Source organism: Oncorhynchus keta, chromosome 5, assembly GCF_023373465.1.
Source record: "Oncorhynchus keta strain PuntledgeMale-10-30-2019 chromosome 5, Oket_V2, whole genome shotgun sequence".
NCBI classification, from domain to species: domain Eukaryota; kingdom Metazoa; phylum Chordata; class Actinopteri; order Salmoniformes; family Salmonidae; genus Oncorhynchus; species Oncorhynchus keta.
The window spans coordinates 1,025,283-1,038,170 of NC_068425.1; the positions used below are offsets into that span (position 1 = coordinate 1,025,283).

At 40.7% G+C, this 12,888-nt stretch overlaps 1 protein-coding gene across 1 annotated transcript; it reads left to right on the top strand.

Moving 5' to 3' along the window:
- Positions 1-2,539: 2,539 nt before the first annotated feature.
- atp6v0ca (ATPase H+ transporting V0 subunit ca) lies at positions 2,540-11,582 on the top strand. Its single transcript, XM_035770585.2, has 3 exons — positions 2,540-2,805; positions 9,578-9,761; positions 10,104-11,582. The coding sequence occupies exons 1-3, from the start codon at positions 2,733-2,735 to the stop codon at positions 10,306-10,308; spliced, it is 462 nt and encodes a 153-aa protein (XP_035626478.1). The 5' UTR covers positions 2,540-2,732; the 3' UTR covers positions 10,309-11,582.
- Positions 11,583-12,888: the final 1,306 nt, after the last annotated feature.

Consider the following 12,888-nt stretch of genomic DNA (forward strand, 5'->3'; position numbering starts at 1 on the left):
TAGACAAAATTATATTTAAAGGTACATTGTATTTAAAAGGATGGCTTTAGATAAATTTACTGAAAATCCTATTGAATGAAGAGAAAATCGGTTGGCCAGCAAGTGGGTTTCCAGCGGTTTAATTTAATGAATTTTTATTGAGACCTACAGTGTATTTGGAAAATATTCAGACCCCTTCACTTTTTCACCATTTTGTTATGTTACAGCTGTTGGGTTTTGAGAATGTGAAATATATTTATTCATGTCACTGATGGAGTGCTATGGTTTAGAGGGTCTACACCAGAAGTTAAGGGTTAGAGGAGTAAGGTATATAGTGTGTGCAACTAAGCTTGGAATGTGTTGAGTTCAGGGAAGCGATTACATGTGGCAGACATTGATAAGGGGAGACGGGTGGAGATCTTAGAAACGAACAATGTCACTGAGGGAGAGAGGCTAATGTATAACGTTTACATTATGTTAGGATATGTTATTGTTAGCCATCAGGGATCCTCTGGGAGGAGAAGAGACACAGTCTGGTATCAATAACCATGACAGCCTTGAGTTAGGGAGGAGTAAGCACTTTGGGGTAGAGGTCAGGTTAGATGAAGAACAGTGTCACGTTCGTGATAAAAGACGGACCAAGGCGCAGCGTGATTAGATTTCCACATCTTTTATTTAAGTGAAACTTCTACAAAACAATAATCCAACAACGAAATGTGAAAGTAGTGGTGTAACATGCACATACACAAAACAATATCCCACAAAGCAGGTGGGAACAGGGACACCTTAAGTATGATTCCCATTAGAGACAACGAACATCAGCTGCCTCTAATTGGGAACCATACCAAGAGCACCAACATAGAAATGAAAAGACTAGAACACCACCTAGTCACGCGCTGACCAACAAACACCATAGAGAACCAAGAGCTCTCTATGGTCAGGGCGTGAGACAGATATCACTATGGTCTAGCAACAGAGATAAATTGACTGTTCAGTTGTGGATCAGGAGACTCAGCCTAGGAGAAAGGGTTAAATATCAGTGCTTGTGTGAAATGTCGGTCGTCTGAATTACAGCTGTATCAACCCTTTGGGAAGAATTAAACTTGGTTAAGCTTCTCTAGTGCCCGTGAGTTACAGTGCCTTGCGAAAGTATTCGGCCCCCTTGAACTTTGCGACCTTTTGCCACATTTCAGGCTTCAAACATAAAGATATAAAACTGTATTTTTTTGTGAAGAATCAACAACAAGTGGGACACAATCATGAAGTGGAACAACATTTATTGGATATTTCAAACTTTTTTAACAAATCAAAAACTGAAAAATTGGGCGTGCAAAATTATTCCTTCAATACCATCCACGAGGGGCAACATGAGCACATATTAATTTCTTCTTAAGAGTTAAGATTTTTATGTTTTAACAACCTTAACTTATCCTGTCCCGCGGCTCAACTTACCCCATACCCAGACATCACTTGGCACAACTTGAATGAATTCAGATTATTTCCATGGATACACAGCATCCTAAAATATACTCTATGTAGATATCTTTGTTAGAGAGAATAATATATTTCCCTTGACGGAGTGATGCTGAATGTAGAAGTGTCTAAACTTACCCCACTCTCCCCTACCTACTTTCATGTCACCCATAGACATGTATCCCTCAGAAGGGTCTTTCTATGGAAGCCTTCACCCTGTGCGTGCGGCTGGCCACCGAGCTGGTACAGGCAGCCGTGAGATCATCCTGTTCACCTACCGCACAGAGTACTACGACAGCCTCAACGCCGGGCGACCAGTTCTAGGAAGGTGGTTCGTGGTTCCAAACTTCTTCATTTTGAGAATGATGGAGGCCATTGTGTTGTTGGGGACCTTGAATGCTGCAGAAATGTTAAATAAGGTATTTGTGTTTTATTTGCTCAACTGTATAAAACATTTTTATCTTTGTGTGTAGGTTGCTGATTTAAAAAAAAAATATATATTATATATATTAAAATAAGGCTGTAACGTCACAAAATGTGGAAAAAGTAAAGGGGTCTGAATACTTTCCGAAGGCACTCTGTGTCCTTCAATTGATTACTTTAAAATCACACACAGACGAAGTCGCTAATGGCAGCCTGCCGTACCTCGGTCGGCCTTCAATTTGATATACTCAATTAAGACGGGGCAGCACTGAGCTAGCCTGCAACGTCACTTCCTAACGTAGCTCAAACTGTGCATGCGGTTAATCCAAAAACTCCTCCATTTAGCAAGATGGTGACACGCTGAAACGATACTTCATGATCTTCAGATGCGCCACTGAGCCTTCTCATAGTAAACAATAGGGCAGGCATGAACCAGGCAGGCATGAATAGAACATAGACAGCCTTCTGCGGACCATACCACTATTACGATAAAATTAGGGATATCATCTAATTTATTTGATGATTAAATTATATACCTTTCTTGGCAACAAATTATATTTATTTTAATTCTTACGTGAACGAAATGGACATGAAATGACACGCAGGATTTTTGGATACCCCTACATTGACATAATGGGACATGCCCAGTGGACTGATCATGTGACATTTTCCATGTCGCCATTTTCTACCGCTACACCACTGTTCCTGTGAAGAGGTGGATTCTTCGACTGTCGTTCTTGTGCTGCATGAAAGAGCCTTGCAATTGACAGTGTTGAGAATTGACAGAAACATTTACGTTTAAAAGAAAGGAAATACACGGTTGCGCGCTTTCTCTGTCAGTATCTTTTCCTGTAAGAATGTCGTCAGAAAGCCCCGAATATTCCCCGTTCTTCGCAGTGATGGGAGCCTCTGCGGCTATGGTCTTCAGCGGTAACGTTAACTTATCACAACACCCTCGTTCAGTCATATGTCTCATATGCCTTGTTCAATCATTGTGTGTGTGTGTGTGTGTGTGTGTGTGTGTGTGTGTGTGTGTGTGTGTGTGTGTGTGTGTTTTATACTCGCCCGAAATGTCTACTACTAAGGAATTTTGTGTTGAATATAGAGCGGGCATGTCAAAAAAGCCTAGAGGATGCGGTTGCATGTTAGATAACTGATGTGAGAGACCGTGGCGGTTCTAGACCATTAAATCTCGGGGAGGGGAGAGGAGGGGAGGTGGGGCAGTTACATTAGACGTTATTTTTTTGTCATATCGTTTTCTTCACACAATACCATGTCCTCATCGTTGCCACTGTCTAATAACTGATGTAAAAAAAGAACAATAGCAAAAATGTGTTATGTATAAATGATTTCATACTCTACAATTAGGGGGGCCACAAGGGGGTCCAAAATTACCTTGATTTCCATCGTAACATGTGATGTTGCCATTGACTTAACAAGCTGGCCAATTTCTATGGATACAGTTTGATGAAGGTATTTATGTGTTAGCTAATAGTTAAATGGAGAAATTCGATACATTAAATAATGACGTTTGGCGCGTGGGGTTGGTCATCATGTCGACTAGCAGCAAGATGCCTAACTTTAACTAGCTTGCTCACCTAGGCTACTCAACCACAGATGGAACAATGCGCCATATGTTTCACCGGATGTATACATCTGAAGCATACAGTTATAATTTCCTCTCACAACGAAATATGGTGATTAAAAAATATCGATATTTTAAATCAATTTTATTTAACCTGCACTTTATCAGGTAGTCAAACTTGGACCAATGTCTATTTTATAGATGAGCCAAGAATTACAGGAAATACATATATCAATATAAATACAAAATGCATGCCGAAAGAACATGGTCATAAATTAACACATTAATCAGTAATAAGGTCCTCAATCAGCCTTTTGAATTGCACCATAACATCAAATTTTAAGAACATTTTGAGGATTGTTTCACAAATATGATCAAATCGAATTTGACAGCACGTTGTCACCTTACAGTGAAATGCTTACTTACAAGCCCTTAACCTTTCTAGTGGAACCCCTTGACAACATTCTGCTGAAAAGGTATTTTTTAGAAATATGTAACTTTCACACATTAACAAGTCCAACACAGCAAATGAAAGATAAACATATTGTTAATCTACCCATCCTGTCCGATTTAAAAAAATGCTTTACAGCTAAAGCACAACATATTATTATGTTAGATCACCTCCAAGTTGAAAAAACACAGCTATTTTTCCAGATAGGAGTCACAAAAAGCAGAAATATAGATAAAATGAATCACTAACCTTTGATGATCTTCATCAATGACACTCATAGGACATTACATAATACATGTATGGTTTGTTTCGATAATGTGCGTATTTATATCCAAAAATCTGTTTACATTGGATGTTTGATTCCAAAACATCCTGTGATTTTGCAGAAATACTCATAATAAACATTGATAAAAGATACTAGTGTTATTCACAGAATTAAAGAGACTTCTCTTTAATGCAACTGCTGTGTCAGATTTTTTAAAAACTTTACGGAAAAAGCAATATCTGAGAACGGCACTCAGAACCCAAAACAGCTAGAGGAATATCCGCCATTTTGGAATCAGCAAAGTTAGAAACAACACCATAAATATTCACTTACCTTTGATCTTCATCAGAAGGCACTCCCAGGAATCCCAGTTCGACAACAAATAACTGATCCATAAAGTTCCATCATTTATGTCCAAATAGCCACTTGCTGTTAGCATGTTCAGCCCAGTAATCCATCTTCATGAGGCACAGGCATTTCATCCAGACACACACTTTTATATGCATATTCTAGCATCTTGTCCTGACAAACTAGCCCGTTTACTTTGGGAATGTTAATTTTCCAAAAAATGAAAATAGTGCCCCCTAGATTCAACAGGTTAGTGGATTTTGCCTTTTAGTTGTCTCGCTGAAATGTTCTTACTCTTTCAAATGACTGCACGACTTGTTGACTCCTCGATCCACACAGCAGACATTGTGGGCTAGGTTAGGAATGCTGTGTTGCACGTGTAGCGCAACATTTTACGTGGCATCATTACGTCAGGTACCTTACGTTATATAGGTATCCAGGTCAGCCTCGACATCGGCGTTAAACTAGACATCGGGCCGATACCTATGTTGGTATATTTAGCTAATATCGGACAATTCCGATATGTTCACCAATATATCGTTCCCTAGTGGAAAGTCCCTGGCCGCCGTTAAGCTTGTGAGTCATATGACTGCGGGTGTATGACTGGTTCTGGCGAGTGGGTCAAAGCCAGTGTGAATGGTGCTTTCAAGGCAACTGGGAGCTCAAAGTTCCCAAATCATGACATCAGTAATCTTGACGTCGGAAAGTCGGAGCTCTAGAAAGATGCCAGAGTTTCTGACTTGGATGAACGTTCCAATATATATATTTTTTGAGTTCACATTTATCTTGAGTGCTCGGTAGTCTGAGATATCAGAGTTCAGTTGTTTTGAACGTGGCAGAAGGGCAACGTTATAAACCATCTTTGGTGTTGTCGTATACATAGGCCTTTTTTGGTTAATGCTACAATGTTCCATCGCTGACCTTGGAAAATAAAGTTTTGTAGATTTACATTTGAGTCATTTAGCAGACACTTTTATCCAGAGTGACTTACAGTAGAGTGCATACATTTTTGTACTTTTCACAAAGTCTGCTGCCTCAGTGTCTAGATATTTTTTGTCAGATGTTACTATGGAATACTGAAGTATAATTACAAGCATTTCATACGTGTCAAAGGCTTTTATTGACAATTACATGAAGTTGATGCAAAGAGTCAATATTTGCAGTGTAGACCCCTCTTTTTCAAGACCTCTGCAATCCGCCCTGGCATGCTGTCAATTAACTTCTGGGCCACATCCTGACTGATGGCAGCCCATTCTCGCATAATCAATGCTTGCAGTTTGTCAGAATTTGTGGGTTTTTGTTTGTCCACCTGCCTCTTGAGGATTGACCACAAGTTCTCAATGGGATTAAGGTCTGGGAAGTTTCCTGGCCATGGACCCAAAATATCGATGTTTTGTTCCCTGAGCCACTTAGTTATAGTTTTTGCCTTATGGCAAGGTGCTCATCATGCTGGAAAATGCATTTTTCGTCACCAAACTGTTCCTGGATGGTTGGGAGAAGTTGCTCTCGGTGGATGTGTTGGTACCATTCTTTATTCATGGCTGTGTTCTTAGGACAAAATTGTGAGTGAGCCCACTCCTTTGGCTGAGAAGCAACCCCACACATGAATGGTCTCAGGATGCTTTACTTGTTAGCATGACACAGGACAAATGGTAGCGCTCACCTTGTCTTCTCCAGACAAGCTTTTTTCCGGATGCCCCAAACAACCGCAAAGGTGATTCATCAGAGATAGTGACCTTACCCCAGTCCTCAGCAATCAAATCCCTGTACCTTTTGCAGAAATATCAGTCTGTCCCTGATGTTTTTCCTGGAGAGAAGTGGCTTATTTGCTGCCCTTCTTGACACCAGGCCATCCTCCAAAAGTCTTCGCCTCACTATGCGTGCAGATTAGAGGTTGGCCGATTATGATTTTTCAACGCCGATACAGATTATTGGAGAACCAAAAAAGCCGATACCGATTGATCAGCCGATTTTATTTTAATTTTTAAAATGTGTAATAATGACAATTACAACAATACTGAATTAACACTTATTTTAACTTAATATAAAACATCAATAAAATAAATTTAGCCTCAAATAAATAATGAAACATGTTCAATTTGGTTTAAATAATGCAAAAACAAAGTGTTGGAGAAGGAAGTAATATGTGCCATTAAAATATGTGCCATGTAATAAAATATGTGCCATGTAAAAAAGCTAACGTTTAAGTTCCTTGCTCAGAACATGAGAATATATGAAAGTTGGTGGTTCCTTTTAAAATGAGACTTCAATATTCCAAGGTAAGAGGTTTTAGGTTGTAGTTAATATGGTATTTATAGGACTATTTCTCTCTCTACCATTTGTATTTCATATACCTTTGACTATTGGATGTTCTTATAGGCACTATAGTATTGCCAGTGTAACAGTATAGCTTCCGTCCCTCTCCTCGCTCCTCCCTGGGCTCGAACCAGCAACACAACGACAACAGCCACCATCGAAGCAGCGTTACCCATGCAGAGCAAGGGGAACAACTACTAGAAGGCTCAGAGCGAGTGACGTTTGAAACGCTATTAGCGCGCGCTAACTAGCTAGCCATTTCACTTCGGTTACACCAGCCTCATTTCGGGAGTTGATAGGCTTGAAGTCATAAACAGCGCAATGCTTGACGCACAACGAAGAGCTGCTTTCAAAACGCACGAAAGTGCTGTTTGAATGAATGTTTACACGCCTGCTTCTGCCTACCACCGCTCAGTTCGATACTTAGATACTTGTATGCTTAGTCAGATTATATATGCAACGCAGGACACGCTAAATACTATCTAGTAATATCATCAACCATGTGTAGTTAACTGGTGATTATAATTGTTTTTTATAAGATATGTTTAATGCTAGCTAGCAACTTACCTTGGCTTACTGCATTCGCGTAACTCCTTGTGGAGTGCAACGAGAGAGAGGCAGGTCGTTATTGCGTTGGACTAGTTAACTGTAAGGTTGCAAGGTTGGATCCCCGAGCTGACAAGGTGAACATCTGTTAACCTTCCGTTCCTAGGCCGTCATTGAAAATAAGAATGTGTTCTTAACTGACTTGCCTTGTTAAATAAAAGGTGTAAAAATAATAATACATTTAAAAAAAAAAAAAATCGGCCAACTCGGTGTCCAAAAATACAGATTTCCGATTGTTATGAAAACTTGAAATCGGCCCTAATTTATCGTCCATTCCAATTAATCGGTCGACCTCTAATGTGAAGAGCTGAGTTGAAAGATTCATTTTTTAGAAGCGTTGCACACAGGCATAAAAGTTTATCTAATTTACTTAAAACAAAACTCTTCTGAAGGGAGACTTTGTCCTTTTGTGGCTATTTACACTGAACAAAAATATAAATGCAACGTGTTTGTCCCATGTTTCATGAGCTGAAATACAAGATCCCAGAAATGTTCCATATTCACAAAAAGCTTGTTTCTCTCAAATTTTGGGCACAAATGTGTTTGTCATTTATAAGTCTTTGCTAGGTAAAGCCCTGCTTTATCTCAGCTTACTTGTCACCATAGCACGCGCTCCAGCAGGTATATTTCACTGGTCATCCCCAAAGCCAACACTTCCTTTGGCCACCTTTCCTTCCAGTTCTCTGCTGCCAATGACTGGAACGAATTGCAAAAATCACTGAAGCTCATATGTCCCTCTCTAACTTTAAGCATCAGCTGTCAGAGCAGCTCACTGATCACTGTACCTGTATACAGCCAATCTGTAAATAGCACACCCAACTACCTCATCCCCATATTATTACTTACCCTCTTGCTCTTTTGCACCCCAGTATCTCTACTTGCACATCATCTGCACATCTATCACTCCAGTGTTAATGCTAAATTGTAATTATTTGGCCTATTTATTGCCTACCTCCCTACTCTTCTACATTTGCATACACTGTACATAGATTTTTCTATTTTTCTCTAATTGACTGTACGTTTGTAACTCTGTTGTTTTTGTTGCACTGCTTTGCTTTATCTTGGCCAGGTAGCAGTTGTAGATGAGAACTTGTTCTCAACTGGCCTACCTGGTTAAATAAAGGTGAAAAAATAAATGTCCCTGTTAGTGAGAGGCCACTTGTCACACAACACAATGCCACAGATGTCTCCGGTTTAATTGAATGTAAATTTCTCTTCCACAATACTTTTTTTTAAATCCCCAATTTCGTGATATCCAATTACAATCTTGTCTCATTGCTGCAACTCCCTAACGGGCTCGGGAGAGGCAAAGGTCGAGTCATACGTCCTCCGAAATATGACCCGCCAAACTGCGCTCATTAACAGCCGCCAGCTTAACCCGGAAGCCAGCTGCACCAATGTGTCAGAGGAAACACTGTTCAATTGATGACTGAAGTCCGGCTGCATGCGCCTGGCCCGCCACAAGGAGTAGCTAGAGCATGATGAGCCAAGTAAAGTCTCCACTAACCTGAACGATGCTGGGCCAATTGTGCGCCTCACTATGGGACTCCCGGTTGTGACACTGCCTGGGTAAGAACCCGGGCCTATAGTGGCGCTTCAGGCAGTGCCACTCGGAAGGCCACTGAGGAGTATTTCTGTCTGTAATAGAGCACATTTGTGGGGGAAAACTCATTCTGACTGGCGAGGCCTGGCTCTCCAGTGGGTGGTCCTGGCTCCCAAGTGGGTGGGCCTATGCCCTCTGAGGCGCCCCTGCCCAGTCATGTGACATCTGTATATTAGAGCCTAATGAATTCATATCAATTGACTGATTTCCTTCTATGAACTGTAACTCAGTAAAATCTTTGTTACGTTTATTTTTGTTCAGTTTACCTCTTTCCCATGCCTCTTAAGACGATGCTCCTTTTTTAAGTGTTTTTCCTTAAATCCTCGCTGAAAGAACGGACCAGGTGAAAGCCATCCTAATGATGAGCTGAATTGTTTACCTGTCAAGTATTTGGCAATCAGTACAGTTGAAGGGGAGAAAATGACTGCTTTTTAAGCTATTAAGGTAGCCATATAGGCTATATATTGACCAACTAGGATGGTCTTGGAATTCTGTGTTTTTGAAATTCGAAATTCTCCTCTCCTCCAGCATTGGGGGCGGCCTATGGCACGGCTAAGAGCGGAACGGGTATCGCTGCCATGTCGGTGATGCGGCCGGAGCTCATCATGAAGTCCATCATTCCTGTGGTCATGGCGGGTATCATAGCCATCTACGGGCTGGTGGTGGCGGTGCTCATCGCCAACAACATTTCAGAGAAAGTCACCCTCTACAAGTAAGAGCTCAGAGATTGCAGATGCTAGTTACCCATTCTCAAGTCTACCGCTAGGCACTGCGTGTCTGAAACTATCTGATTGGTAGTAATATGGTATTTGCTCCACTTGATAGTGGTGGATTTTTCACTATAGTTTTTTTTAAAGAAGTGTTTTAGTGATGTACTACATCTGTAAACTGATGGTCTGCCATCTCTTTGGGATGCTATGACTACAATTGTTTTGAATAAATCTTCCTCTCTTTCCCTCCCCATCTCTTTCTCCATCTCTCCCATATTTCCATCCCCCCTCACTTTTTCTACCCTCTCTCCCATCTTTCTCTATCCCCCACCTCTCTCCTGTAGGAGTTTCCTCCACCTGGGTGCTGGGCTGAGCGTGGGGCTGAGTGGGCTGGCGGCTGGTTTCGCCATCGGCATTGTGGGCGATGCAGGTGTTCGGGGCACGGCCCAGCAGCCCAGGCTCTTCGTGGGCATGATCCTCATCCTGATCTTTGCAGAGGTCCTGGGGCTCTACGGTCTTATTGTGGCTCTCATCCTCTCCACAAAATAGAGAGAGCAAAGTCCATCTGTCCGTCCGTGTACGTCGAGTCAACGCTACGTCATCCATTCCATATATATACATCTAAGAAATAAAGAACAAATTAGAGAGCATGCCTTTACGCCTGGTTCCAAATCGACTCTCTTTAGCCACTTCTTTCCTAGTGACACTACTGAGTCCTTTGTAGATCTAATAGGTTTGAATAAGTGTTAGCAATATGGTAATGGAAAAGCCACAAACCTACCTACATTGCTTATTCATGCCTGTCAGATCTACGAGGGAGGCATCTTGAGGTGTTAAGGGCTGTGTCCCAAATGGCACCATATTCTCTACGTAGTGCACTATTGACCAGAGTTATATGGGCTATAGTGCTCTGGTCAAAAGTAGTCCACTCAATAGGGAATAGGGTGCGATTTGGGACACGGCGTGGGGTTGATTTGAGATTGGGCGTGAAGCGAAAAGCGTCTCCTATTCCAGTCGTATCTCTTTTCCTGTACAGTCGTCCTTGAGTCCACTAGCCAAACCTTTGTGAATGTAGTGACGCTTTCGTCCTGTGCGTGCTTGACTATTGGTTTACCTCCTTCCTCCCAATTTCCTCTCATTTATGTGTCTGCTAAATGGCTTTTATTATTAGTGTTCCTTTGTTTGTTTTTTTCTTTAAATGTCCGAAGAACGGACTGTTGGACAAATCATTTTATTTTTCTGGGGACCATTTTCACATTAAAGGACCTAACTAATACAAGGACAACTCTTTTTTTTTTGGTTTGGTTGTTTTTTTCACTAATTATTTATGAAGATTTTGAAATGTTAATAAAAACAGTTTCATCGAGTTCCCAATGAGATGGAGAGGTGTGTATGTGCGTGTATATATATATCTCTATCTAATAAATATCTGTATAGCTAGATTAATTGCACTGTGGGTAATTGTTCTAAGGGCTTTGAATTCCTCTGGATGCATGTATCCAGTGGAGACTGTCTCTGATTTGCAGATGTTGGAGTGGGACTTTTATGTTTATGGTGGCTGGCATGTAAAAGTGTGTGTGGCGTGTGTGTCTGTTAACTCTAAGACATCATTCTCATTTGTACTGTTGACCTGTAGTACTGGGGTGTAATCAATATTCCAAATGAAAACTAGACAGATTCTATTGGACAGATTCAGGTAGGTCCCCAGTTTGATTCGTAAATTGTTTCCATTGCAAGATGTAATGAGTAAACACCAGCCATGTGGTTGCAGTTGCACACTGGCGGGCCTCATCTGTCTAATATCCAATTAAATCTCAACCACATCTTTTGTTGCATTATTTAATGATTTTCTGAAACTATGGAAGAATGGCTCTATCCATTTGCACTCGTTCTCGTACTCAACCTGGAAGCAGCACAGGGTTAATTGCGTTCACCATCATCTATACAACTGCTCAATAGTTGGAGGGGGAAAAATCTCACGTCACAATACAAGTGTCTAATCATTGGTGCGGCTAGGGTTTGACAATGTATTTTATGTCAGTGTCCTGAAAGTAAATCATGATCGTGAAAGACAGAACAATGAGCCAGAAATTGCACCGGATGTATAAATATGAAGTATTTCCGCTCACTACTAAACGTGGTAATGAGGTGTAGCGAGATGGATTTCGGCCGAAATTCTTCACATTTTCTAATTGATGAAACATTTGATCTCCATACAGTTTTCTGTTTCCAAAAACTAAAATATGTAACCCTTTTCAAGTTTAAAAAAAAATGGTTTAGGAGTGCAAAGGCGAATTGAGTTGCTGCACACGCGCACTTCAGAGTGGGCGTCCCCTAACGGAAAAATTGAAATACATGCTAGAATGCGCCAGTAGGATTTCACTAGCTGATGCTTGGCTCTGCCCATCTCTTCGCTTGTTCCGCTCACTCGGATCCATTTATTCCCATTGGACACGACAGGCTCTGGTCTATCTTGACGTAGCTATAAAACATCTTAGGTATGAAGTTGGGCAGAAACTGAAAGGGCTTGTGAAGAAAAATGTTATTGCAAGAACTGGGAGCTCTTTAAATTTGAGGTGTCCAAATACCTTAGAAAATATGGTAGTAAATCTTGCTAAGACCAGAAGAGCTGAGGAGGAAAAGGTGATCATTAAGATAACTTCCCTTTCTCAGAGGTCCCCAGCTGACCTCCCGGGGAGGAGAAGCTGGAACTAATTGAGTTACAAAATAAACTGGATAATATATAGAAATTAAAAGCAGACGGAGCCTTTATTAGATTGAGGAAAACATGGATTGAGGAGGGAGAACAGAATTCATCCTATTTCTTTAGACTTGAGAAATTTCACTCTAAAAATAACACTATCCATAAATTAAACATTGATGGTGTTATTACAGATGACCAAAAATTAATCTATAAATACTGTAGCAATTTTTACAGAAAATTGTATAGCTCTACTTACTGTCAGGAATCCACAGATGTGTTTTTTTTTAACTCACTGAATAATGTTCACTCTATCAGTGATATAGAATCTTAAAAGTGTGAAGAACTCAAAGTTGAAGAGATTATAGAGTCTATCAAACATCTAAAGAAAAATAAATCACCAGGTGTTGATGGAATTACATCAGAAT

What these genes read in the sequence shown, in the direction of transcription:
- atp6v0ca (XM_035770585.2), top strand. Translation starts at nt 2,733, where the DNA reads ATGTCGTCAGAAAGCCCCGAATATTCCCCGTTCTTCGCAGTGATGGGA. An exon ending in TGCGGCTATGGTCTTCAGCG is followed by an intron (nt 2,806 to 9,577) that starts GTAACGTTAACT and finishes CCTCTCCTCCAG; the next exon opens with CATTGGGGGCGGCCTATGGC. An exon ending in GAGAAAGTCACCCTCTACAA is followed by an intron (nt 9,762 to 10,103) that starts GTAAGAGCTCAG and finishes TCTCTCCTGTAG; the next exon opens with GAGTTTCCTCCACCTGGGTG.